Below are 11,895 nucleotides of genomic sequence, written 5' to 3'. Positions count from 1 at the left end.
ACCCACGAGATAGCGGCTGATGTAATACAATACTAGGACGTTGAGCTTAACCATACTTGGTGTAACTCTTCGAGTTACAGAAGCACTGTAAGAAGCACTGGTATGTTCATAACATATCATGATTAACTAGAGCGTACAACAAACATGCATCATCACCTCATTACAAATTCTGAGGGAACGGTAAGCCGTTGCTAGGACAATTTTGAAGCTCGCAAAAGAGTATCTGCAGGTCATTTCCATCATATCTCCGTGACGGGAGCCCGAATCGTTTACCGACCGAGACGAATGACACCAGCCGCCATGAGTTTCTGGATCTTCGTCCGGACCTGGACGTTCTTCATGTGTTCTTGCAGGGCAGCAGGGTCGCTCTTGGCCTGCTGGAGGATGCTCTGCATGACTGGGTCCTGAAGGATCGACATGATCTGTGTGCGTCACGTTAGAACTACTGCACCACTAATGGAAAGGGCTGAAGTGACTTACCTCGGGGTCGTTCTGGATTCTCTCCATGGTCTGCTCCTCCGTCTCGCCAGCACGAGCGCTGAACTGAGCCTCCAGACACTTTTGTTGCTGCTGGTCGATCTCACGGGTGTGGGTTCCGTCGTCTTGCTCTGCGGCTTCCGTGCAGGCATCCAAGGCCCTGTTGTATTCCTTCATGGCAACCAGAGCTTGTGATTTGCGAATATATGCGCGGATGAACTTGGGATCACGGCGGATAGCCTCGTCGCAATCCTGAACGGCCTGAGGGAAAGCCATAAGCTTGATGAGGGCAGCGGCACGGTTCGAGAATCCTCTGGGGTCGTGAGGAGCACGCTTGGTCATCTCAGTAAAGGCTTCAACAGCACCGGGCCAGTCGGCCTCCTGGAACTTCTTCTGGCCGAGCTCGCGAGCCTTTTCTGCCTCGGCAGGGTCAATGTACGCCTCTTTCTCGGCCTGGACCTTGGCCTTTTCTGCGTTACGGAGCTTGGTGAGAGCGTCGGGAGTGCGGTGTTCAGTGAGGGATTTGTGGTAGTATTCAATAGCTTGTGTGTAATCACCGAGCTTCTCGTAAGCGGTACCGATTCTCGCGAATGCCCTATGGAAGAGAAATGGTTAGCTGAGAAAAGGAAGAAGACGAAGACTGCAAAACTCACTTGGCGAGGACCTTGAAATCTGCCCGAAGTTCGCGACCTTCTTCAACGGCCTTCTGACAGACCTCGATGGCACCCTGGAAATCACCTTTCTCGAACTTGGCAGCACCAATGTTGTTCAAGTATGTAATGTCTTTGTTGAGCTCCCAAGCCTTGGTGTAGTGCTCAATAGCCTCATCGAATTGCTTCTTCTTGTAGAAGTCGTTGCCGATCTTCTTCTCGGCGTCACCAGCTTCCTGGGCCTTCTTCTTCGCAATAGTCTCCTCATCCTCGGGCTCAGACGCAGGCTCGGGTGCCGGTTCGGGTTCCTTCTTCTGTTCGGCAGCAGCGGGCTTCACATCGGGCATCGGCACGTCCTCCTCAGCTTCCGCAGCCTGCGAGGAGCCAGCGGCCTCCGGGGGAGCTCCAAAGCTCATGTCGATTCCCAGCAACACACTCATAACCTGTAAGAAACGGGGATCCTGGATCTCCTGCGGGCCCATGCTGTTGGGGTTTTGCTGAAGGCGCTGAAGTTTCGCCATAAAGTCGGTGTCTGCAAGAAGGTGGGAAGTCTTGGGGTTGCTGGCTAATTTCTGGAACATCTGAGGGTCGTTGAAAATCCCACCCAATCCAGCGGTAGGGTCGACACCGTCGGCCCGAGCTTCGCCATCGATGGCTCTCTTCACAGCGTTGAGACCGGACTTAGCCTGGTCGTTGCTGGGGTCGAGCTTCAGAGCTTCTTCGTAGGCATCGTGAGCACCCAAGAGGTCTCCGAGACCACGGAAAGCGGCTCCTTTACGGCTGTAACCCTTCGACCAGTCTGGCTTGATTTCAATGGCCTTGTTGGCATCGTCCAGAGCTTTCTGGTACTCTGACTGCGCAGCGTAGACAGCTGACCGGTTGGAGTATAGAATGTGGTTGGTAGGCTCAATTTCAATAGCCTGTGTGAACTTCTCACTATTCCAGTTTAGAGAACAGTTAGTCTTCTTTCTCGTCAACCCCGTGCAGCCTCATTCAGACGAGCGGGGTAGCATATATATACGTACATAGCGGTAGGATAGTCCTTAGCAGAGAAGGCCTTGTTGCCCTCTGCCTTCAAAGCGTCAGCCATACTACAATATTTTGTCAAGGACGGGTATGCTAGAACTGGTTGGAAACAATTGCGGTAGAGAATCAGCAGATGACGGACAAAGCGAGAGAGAGCTGGGCCCATATTAATGAGCTCTACCCGCTGGAGCTTCTGGAAATTTCCGAGGAAGTCATTGGATGCCTGAGGCAAAGATCATGCCAAGCCTTCTGGAGCTTTACTGGCCCTAAACCCTTCTGGGCTGAGGGGAAGACACCGCCCGAACAAAAAAGAAAAAAAATAACATCTCCGCCGCCTTTTCCTACGTAGTGGTTAGTCACGCTGCTACAATATTTTGACTCTGCCGAGGACGTGAATCTGTTCTTGCGCGTGCTACCTTGCGTTCCTCTGGCCCGTTGTCTTCCGTTGGCGTCGCTTATCGGAGTTCGATTATTTTATTCTTGTTTGACAATGCTCGCTTTCAATGCTGTCCGGTGATATTTCTGTCTCTCTCTGTGACCGACGGCTCGAAAATGGCCTCCGCAGGGCCCTCTGGCAGCTCCATCAACGAGCTTGCATCTAAACTTTACGACGAATGTCTGAAGAGATACGACTCTGATCATCTCTTCTATCAACAAGACCTGCTGGGCTTAGGTGTCATCGAGAGGAATAACCTACCACTTCTGCTGCAATGCACACAGTTGCTCGTTGACCAAAAGCTATTTCGCCTCCTTCAGGGCAAAAATGATCGTTTGGCATGGAAGATCATTTCTCGGGAAGACGCTGAGAAGTAGGTCACCTGTTGGATACTATCAAGTCCGTGTGGACCGCTGCTAACATCCTATTCTTTTCTTGCATAGGCTCCAGAATCTCAGCCCCGACGAAAGTCTAGTCTACAATGTCATCCACTCGACAGGACGCAACGGCATCTGGGTCCGTGCGATACAGAATCGGACCAACTTACACAAATCTATCTTGGATCGTTGCCTCAAATCACTGGAAGGGAAGAATTATATTAAGAGTGTCCACAATGTCAAGTTTCCGAGTCGGAAGATGTATATGCTGGCCGGCCTTGCTCCGAGTGAGGATGTGACGGGTGGTGCTTGGTTTACTGACGGAGTACTGGACGCGAACTTTATCAGTACGGTCGCTGGCTTCATCGAGTATACCGTTAGCCGGAAGAGCTGGTATGAGGTTCCTGCTACCGGGAACAAGCGCTTGAAAACGGCCGACGGGCGTGCCGCGGTAAAGCAAGAATCGGGTGAAAAGAAATATCTCCCTTATCCTGCCGGCTATCAGGGCTATCCGACGGTCGCGATGATTACTGCGGCAGTGAACGAAAGTGGGATCACACCCGTCCGGCTGGGAGAGGAGAGCATTATACAATTGCTGGAGATGCTCTGCTATGACAAGAAGCTCGTTGCGCTGAACAACGGTCAATTCTATAAATCGGTCAAGAACCCCGCAGCTGTGAAAATGGAAAAGAATCGGAAACCAGAGGGTGATGTGGAGGATGTGGGCGACAAGCTGGTCACGAACGGCATGACCGAAGCACCCTGCGGTCCATGCCCTGTCTTCAAGCTCTGCGTCCCTGGCGGTGCCGTGAGTCCGGAGAGCTGCGAGTATTTCGATCCTTGGCTGCAAAAGGCTCTCGGATTTTAGCTTGTTGCACGAGCTTGTCGTCAATGGACGTCCTCCCACGGCTGATATCCTGTTCATTTCTTCTGTTTTCTTCCTTCATATTTATAGCGCGCTCATCTTGCGCTAGGTCATTTGTGTCTGCATAGCGTTGGCGTTCTTATGTCTTGGGACTGGTCAAGGTTTAAGGTCTCCTGTTCTCTTGATATGAGCAAGTCGTTCATGGGGTTAAAGAATGAGATCAGAGTTAAGGATATGATTTCGTCTAGTGGCTTGTAATGATATGCTATGTATCGGAGATCCTTCTGGCTCTAGCTTTGCATCTGACGGCCCTGGTCTACTCACTTGATTCTTGAAGGTTTCAGGTATCATCAGTAGAAGTATCTTATTGACATCGACTTGTCGCCAGTACCTCCATGATCATCTGAGTGCTTCTTGTCAATCACAACTAAGCTAATGTCCCGAGGCAAGAATATTGCCGTTGAAGCATGGGGACCAACAACCACGTAGACTATTCATCAAGCCGAACTGCTTCACCAACTCAAATCTCGATAGCTCGAGATCACTATCACTATCATTTTTAGTGAGAAAGTCCACCCATAAGAGAAATGAAGGCGGCAAGTTGCTGCCCACGAATGGTGAAAGAGATAAAGGGCTCTGCCATCTCAAGTGAAGTCGTTAAGACATTCCTGTCCTACTGTACATAGTGCATGGCTACCATAGTACGGAGTCAGGCCTATATGCGCACTCCGTCACTACCCAGTATCTATGTAGTTATCAAGACAGAAAACAATCAGATTACTGGAACCTCCAACATGTTAGCCGCATGACTAGCTTGAACTTGCAAAGTTAAATCCGGGCGCATGGACCTGGAATCTGGTCCCCGTCTCCGGTTATTCTGTAGAATTCCCTGATTCAGTCCACCAGAGGGCCCAGGCTCAAGCCTCAATATTCAGGTTTCTCTGGCTTATGCATGATTGCGATTTCATCACACATGTGAATGGCCTCGAGTGAATCAGTGCCTCAGGCTGAATAGGCAACTATGGGTTTGCAAGATCTCCCCCACATCATCACTGAGAACCATGGGTGGATGTGAGACTGTCAATGGTTCCTAGCTTCCTAGCAGTATTAAGTTATCAACTGGTCTGTTTAAGGTTGATCGTATAGTCATGAACCAGTGTAAGTATGAGCCTTTTCAATGGACTGAAATCGATAGTTGTAGTCAATCCTCTATGTGGACTCCTAACGGTGTCTACTATGGAACAAAATAATTATTGCAATGGTTTTAAGTCCTAAAAATATTTTATGAGGCGGGAAGGATCGGGATTTTGGGTTATACAATCGACCTGTATATTCCTTGAGGAAGTGTGGCTGGTGACGGAGGATAACTAGGAGAGTGCCGGTACTTTATTCAGAACTTTACTCAGAGGGTTGCCTGCTTTTACTGTTCATGAAATTTAGATCTGGAGACAATGAGGTCAAATATGATAGTATGGCTTTGTACGTGACACTGAAAGCTAGGCATCCCCTCTCAGTCACGTCAATAACCTGAAGTTGTCACAAGAAACCAATGCGAATTTGATTTCCAGTGAGGGATTTCGACAGCGCTCAACTGTTAATATAGCTGCCTGATTGGTAAGAGACGGTATCTGATACAGAACTAGGGAGGCAATTAGAGGATGTAAGGTTCTTTACCATACTCCGTACCTTAGTCATAGACATTACCAGACTAGGGAATGTGATGTGGCGCATTATCGACTTGGCCTTCCAGAGTTTCTAGTTTGGGATTAGCTTACATCCAATAATGTGGCGGTGCAATCATTCTACTAAGAGCTCCTTCAGGCCGTTTGCAGCTCAATCGGGCCGACGTGCCTCGGCTTGAAGAATTCGGCTACCTAAATACGGCTGAGTTTTGGTGTATATTAAAGCATCATATTGAAATCGGTATTCCGCAGTACAAGAAGGACTAATAATTCAATGGAATATTATCGGAAGAAACATAGATCGTTTCTAAGGCGAAGTGCTGTCTGCTGTCGTAATTCACGCTAATCGCCGATAGTCTCTAGTCTCCACAAAAAAATGATTCGTTCAGGAGAAGGAAGAATAACGAATGAGGAAGGAAAAAAAAAAAAAGTAGTACTAAGACCTACGAACTAGGAAGTAGATCGATCGTGGAACATCATCCTCCTTTTTCTGGACGGTAGGTAGACAGATACGTCACGACCGAAGCTAGCTGGCCTGATCCCTTTTCTTGTCCCTCCGTCCAGAGTCCGTCGACTATAGATAGATAGATATCTCTCTACCTCTTACTTCGAGTGTACTCCATATCAAATTCCTCTATATCTTGATCATCACCTATTCAATCAATTGGCATTCATCACCGGCCTCTTGTACCATTCAATCCCCATGCTCGTCCTCTCGCGCTGATCCACCATACTCCGTACACTGGCCGCGCTCACTTGACGCAAGTGGCTCTAAATCTCTTCAATCCTCCGCTACGTTACCCTGATCTGATTGAACTCTTCTCTATTCGCATTATTTCATCATAAACCCCATCTCGTCGACATTCAACAGTCTACACTAAGAATACTGCCTCCATCTCTCGTTCTGTTCTCGGAAGTGGGTGCCTTAGTTCCAAGGTACGCAGCAAGTCCCACTACCTAAGTGTATCTCCATCTCAGCTCGTCATTGTTTGCGCTTCGGGCTCCCCGCTGCGGAGATTCGTGAAGGCAACCATCGAAATTAAGCGCAAAAATCCAATGCTCGCGCCTGAGCGCCCCCGAACTCTCTGAACCGGAATACACACTATTGCCTTAGATTGTGTATTTCCCGTTGATCCTTTTTCTCTCTCATTTTCTTTTCCCTCTCTTATCCTTGCTCATCAGTACATATTTTGTCCTCATCTTCCACGATTCCCAGAGAAGAAGGCCACCATTGGCGGTTCTCTAACAGTTTGTAGTAGGTGAATTATTCACCCGAGGCTTCCGCTTTGTTCCCCGGACCGGAGGCAGCCATGGCCTCGCAGAATGTAGAGGACCGAAAGAGTGAATTGAGGCAGCAGGGAGCCATTGAGACTGCGCAAGAGGCCTCCAAAGACCCTCAATCTAATCTCCGACCAGAAGCGGTGGAGAAGGTATTGATCGAGGAAACAAGGAAAGCTGGCTTGCCTGCGTATCAATTCAACCCTGACGCCTCCCCCGAAGAGAAAGCTGCAGTAGCAGCAGCAGTGAGTTTTACCTTAACTTTGTCCATGGTTGTTGTAGGTAAATGATCGCTAATCTCCCTCTCCATTCCCCATAGCGAGTACCACCAGGTTTTCACCATGACAAAAAGCCCAAAGCGAAGGCTATTGTTACGGACGTTGTGAGTACACTTCAGGCTCCTGGCACCACCCTCATTCTACGATCAAACGCCTAATGATGACAACCATCCCATAGGACGATGGAACTCCCGACCAATATGACTTGCCCCCTCCAAGATCGGCGACAGACCTCATCAAGGAAGAAGCTTTGAAAACCGAGGACAAAAAAGAAGACGCGGAAATCACCGATGATTTGCGATGGGCCCGCGACCGGACAGGATGGGCTCCGCAGTTCGAAAAGCCACAGACCGAGGAAGAAAAGGCAGAGGGTACATTGTTAGATCACCAGGACTTTCTGGAAAGCAAACTGGATGATAAGTTCTTCGGAGGTGAGAGAAGCTTATTCCATGCCCATGTCTTCTCCATGACCGTCATTCTGACAGCAATTTAAGACTGGTATCACAATGCCGGCGTGATTATCTTTGCGTGTCTAGCCTCCTGGCTCGTTGCTGTCTTGGGCGGCGGACTGGGCTGGATCTTCATTGTCATGGCGGCGTGCAGTACGTACTATCGGACATCGATTCGGCGCCTGCGACGGAATTTTCGGGACGACGTCAACCGTGAAATGGCCAAGCAACGCCTGGAAACCGACACCGAGAGCTTGGAATGGATCAACAGTTTCCTGGTCAAGTTCTGGCCCATTTATGCGCCCGTCTTGTGCGACTCGATCATCAACTCGGTCGACCAGGTTCTCAGCACTTCGACCCCTGCCATGCTCGATAGTTTGCGATTGAAAACTTTTATCCTGGGTAGCAAGCCTCCGCGATTGGAGCACGTCAAGACCTATCCTAAAACAGAAGTCGACACTGTGATTATGGATTGGAAGTTCAGTTTCACGCCGAATGACGTATTGGATTTGACTGCCCGCCAGCTGAAGAACAAGATCAACCCTAAGATTGTCTTGGAAGTCAGAGTTGGCAAAGGTGTTGTGAGCAAAGGTCTAGACGTGATTGTTGAGGACATGGCTTGCAGCGGTCTCATGAGGGTCAAGGTGAAGCTTCAGATTCCTTTCCCTCACATCGAGCGTGTTGATGTCTGCTTCTTGGAGCGACCGGAGATCGACTATGTCTGCAAACCCCTCGGAGGCGACACTCTTGGCTTCGACATTAACTTCATTCCCGGTCTTGAGAGTTTCATCAAGGATCAGATCCACAGCAATCTGGGACCCATGATGTACGCTCCCAACGTCTTTCCGATCGAGATTGCTAAGATGCTGGCTGGCAACCCTGTGGACCAGGCTATCGGCGTGGTCGCTGTGACACTCCATGGCGCTAGTCAGTTGAAGAACCCGGATAAGTTTGCAGGAACTCCCGACCCTTACGCTGTCGTGTCTCTCAACAATCGCGCCGAACTGGGTCGCACGAAGACCGTTCACGATACGGATAGTCCCAGATGGGGAGAAACGATCTATGTTATTATCACGTCCTTTGCAGAGTCGCTCACAATCACCCCATACGACTGGAACGAGTACCGGAAGGATAAAGAACTTGGCGCTGCTACTTTCCCATTGGACAGGCTTGAAGAGCAGCCAGAGCACGAAAGCATCTACCTCGAAGTCATGGCCAGCGGCAGACCGCGTGGCGCAATCCATGCCGATATTCGATTCTTCCCCGTGCTGGAAGGCCGGAAGCTGGAGAACGGCGAGACTGAGCCCCCACCGGAGCTGAACACTGGTATTGCCCGGTTTACCGTTGAGCAGGCTAAGGATCTTGATGCATCGAAGAGTATAGTTGGCCAACTTAACCCTTACGGCGTTCTTCTGTTGAACGGAAAGGAAATCCACATCACGAAGAAGCTAAAGCGCACCAACAACCCTATTTTCCAGGACAACTCCAAGGAATTTTTGATCACGGACAGAAAGTCGGCTCGCCTGGGACTGATCATCAAGGACGATCGCGATCTCAGAACGGATCCCATCCTTGGTTCTTACCAAATCAAGCTAAGTGATATGCTCAAGATGATGGAGAAGGGCCAGAACTGGTTCCATCTTCACGGAGCCAAGACTGGACGGGCCAAGTTGACCTTGCAGTGGAAACCAGTTGCTATCGGTGGCATCTCTGGAAGTGCTGGTTACATTGATCCTATTGGTGTGATGCGTTTCCACTTCAAGAGTGCAACGGATCTTCGGAACCTGGAGAAGATGGGCAAGTCTGATCCATACGTCAGGGTTCTGCTGTCTGGAATTATGAAGGGCCGTACGGTTACTTTCCGAAATAACCTCAACCCTGAGTGGGACGAGGTGGTATATGTCCCTATTCACAGCGCCCGTGAGAAGCTTACTTTGGAGGTTATGGATGAAGAGTCGATCAACACTGACCGCAGCCTGGGCTCATTTGACATCAACGCTTCTGACTACGTCCATGAGAATGAGAACGGCGAGTACGAGACCGACGACGAGAAGCAGCTCATCTCAAGTCCTCTTCGCTTGGGCAAGCGTGAAAAGGGTGTCCTCAACTACACCGTTGCATTCTACCCGGCTGTGCCTGTGGTTAACCCTGAGGAAGAGGAAGAAGAGGAAGCCGAGGAGATGGAAGGTCTCGATATCCCAGCGGTCAGGAAGAGTATCGACTCTAAGCGCAAAAGCTACCATTCCAAGAACCCTAGCGTCGATTCCAAGGCATCAAAGACCTCCACCAACGGCCAAAACGGTGCTGCGACAAACGGTACTACGACTAATGGTGATGAGCTCAAGGTACCCAACCGCAGCGGTAGCTTCTCAACCGCCAGGGACTCCGAAGTCATGTCCGTCCGGTCTATCAAGGAAGTGCCCAAGACATACATTGCCGCAGAGGATATTCCCAAATATGGTATTTTCCATAGCCCTCGTTCCTTTCGTTTTAGCGATCTACGAGGCAGGTTGCTTACATATTCACAGAGTCTGGTTTCCTGGTATTCAAGTTCCACGAAGCTCAACTTGCTCGTTCGAATGTGCAGTTGGAGGTTCTGATGGACGACCACATGTTCCCGTCATACTCGACGCCCAAGATCCGCTCAAAGGCTGCCAAGCTAGTTGATGGTTTGTCCCCTGAGGATACTTCAAGAGTAAAAGGCTGACCAGCAATAGTTGGAGATGCTTTCGTACGTGAACTGGAATTCTCCAAGATCACTCTTCGCCTGGTGGACAAGAACGATGCCAAGGACAACAGCGACGAACACACAGTTGCGAAACTGACTGGCGATACACTTCCTACGCTGCAGCGTATTTTGGTATATTCACTGCCGATTAAGCCCGTTCTTTGTTGGAGATAGTTAACTGACCACTCGCAGTACACGCCCACTGAACTTGTTCTCCGGTCGAACGACGGGGAGGTGAGCAAGGTGACAGTCAGTGCCAGGTACATCCCTGTGAAGATGAAGCTTGACCCGTCGGAGAGTATTAACAACATGGGTAACCTTCGTGTGAATGTTCTGGATGCCGCCGAGCTTCCCTCTGCAGACCGCAATGGCTTCAGCGATCCTTACTGCAGGTTCAGATTGGATGACAAGGAAGTTTTCAAGACCAAGGTGCAGAAGAAGACTCTCCACCCCGCATGGAACGAATTCTTCGAGATTCCCATCAAATCTCGCATTGGCGCCAAATTCCGTGTGGACGTGTACGATTGGGACTTTGGTGACAAGGCCGACTACCTAGGCGGCGCTGACATCAACCTTGAGATGCTGGAACCCTTCCACGGCCAGGAAGTTACGTTGACACTCGACGGCAAGTCAGGAGCCATCCGTCTGAACCTGCTCTTCAAGTCAAACTATGTCATGCGGTCCCGTCAAGGATCCTCCACGTTCTCCGGTACTTTCGCAACACCCGGCAAGATCGTTGGCGCCCCCGTCAAGGGTGTCGGCTTTGTCGGCGGCAATGTAATCAAAGGTGCATCTTTCTTGAAGCATGGCATCATGTCACGGTTCAAGGGGGATGATTCGTCCAGCGATGAGATCCCAGAGGAACCAGAAGAAGTCTCGAAGACGGAGACAACCCAGACACCATCGGCCATCTTGGTCGACGGTGCGACACCACCAAGCTCGACTCCAAACTCATTACAGCACGTGCGAACCCGCAGCGTGGTGTCGCACTTTGGAGACCGACTCGGCATTGGTTCAAGTGCGGGCAAGGGGGAGACGGGCACGGCCATGCTCACAGTGGTGTCTGCCAGCAACTACCCTCCATCGTCCAACGTCCGAGTCATAATCAAGGCGCTCGGTCCCAAGGGTGCCAAGGAGGTGCTCAAGACCAAGGCCATCAAGGCCAGTGGCGGTGGGCCGGTGCAGTTTGACGCCTCGCACGAGACCTGCCGAGTGCACAACACCACGGCGGATGCGCAGTACCAGGTCCGAGTCGTCGACCACGCGACATTTGGCTCGGACAGCACTCTGGGCGAGGCCCTGTTCTTTGTGGACGACCAGGGCTCCGTGGCCGGACAAGAGAAGCAGGTCAAGGTCGGCAGCGGGGTCGTGTGCATCCGGAGCAGCTTCTCGCAGCCGGAATCGAGTCTGCGACCTGGAACTGCGCACTCCAACAACGATGCGTCGTTGGAGCTGATGGACAGTCCCGACTCGAAGAAGACGGGCCGACGAAGCTTCCTCAGCAAGAGGAGCGTGAGTGGGGCATAGGGTATATAGATTTGAGAGGGGAGGTTGGATATATGGATGGTCTACATTTTATTGTTTATTTTTCCTTACTTGGCGTATGTGATGATATCCCTCGTGGCTAGCGGTAGCGTCTGAATGTATTG

General features: G+C 50.5%; 3 protein-coding genes across 3 annotated transcripts; 2 read left to right on the top strand and 1 right to left on the bottom strand.

Moving 5' to 3' along the window:
- Positions 1-269: 269 nt before the first annotated feature.
- sti1 (Hsp90 cochaperone STI1) lies at positions 270-2,217 on the bottom strand (the record flags this gene model as incomplete). The annotated part of the gene is made up of 4 exons (XM_043271321.1): positions 270-422; positions 481-1,072; positions 1,131-2,063; positions 2,153-2,217. 4 exons carry the CDS (start codon positions 2,215-2,217, stop codon positions 270-272), a joined length of 1,743 nt encoding a protein of 580 aa, XP_043127256.1.
- A 488-nt stretch (positions 2,218-2,705) lies between these two features.
- On the top strand, positions 2,706-3,834 carry Aspvir_008144 (RPC34 RNA polymerase subunit family protein; the record flags this gene model as incomplete). The annotated part of the gene is made up of 2 exons (XM_043271320.1): positions 2,706-2,962; positions 3,033-3,834. The coding sequence occupies 2 exons, from the start codon at positions 2,706-2,708 to the stop codon at positions 3,832-3,834; spliced, it is 1,059 nt and encodes a 352-aa protein (XP_043127255.1).
- A 2,989-nt stretch (positions 3,835-6,823) lies between these two features.
- On the top strand, positions 6,824-11,773 carry Aspvir_008143 (putative membrane bound C2 domain protein (vp115); the record flags this gene model as incomplete). The annotated part of the gene is made up of 7 exons (XM_043271319.1): positions 6,824-7,036; positions 7,111-7,173; positions 7,248-7,500; positions 7,564-9,978; positions 10,047-10,187; positions 10,236-10,378; positions 10,439-11,773. The coding sequence occupies 7 exons, from the start codon at positions 6,824-6,826 to the stop codon at positions 11,771-11,773; spliced, it is 4,563 nt and encodes a 1,520-aa protein (XP_043127254.1).
- Between the last annotated feature and the right edge of the window lie 122 nt (positions 11,774-11,895).

This window comes from Aspergillus viridinutans (assembly GCF_018404265.1).
Source record: "Aspergillus viridinutans IFM 47045 DNA, scaffold_6, whole genome shotgun sequence".
Taxonomy (NCBI): domain Eukaryota; kingdom Fungi; phylum Ascomycota; class Eurotiomycetes; order Eurotiales; family Aspergillaceae; genus Aspergillus; species Aspergillus viridinutans.
The sequence above is the reverse complement of the archived record's forward strand: the minus strand, read 5'-3'. Positions and strand labels throughout refer to the sequence as shown.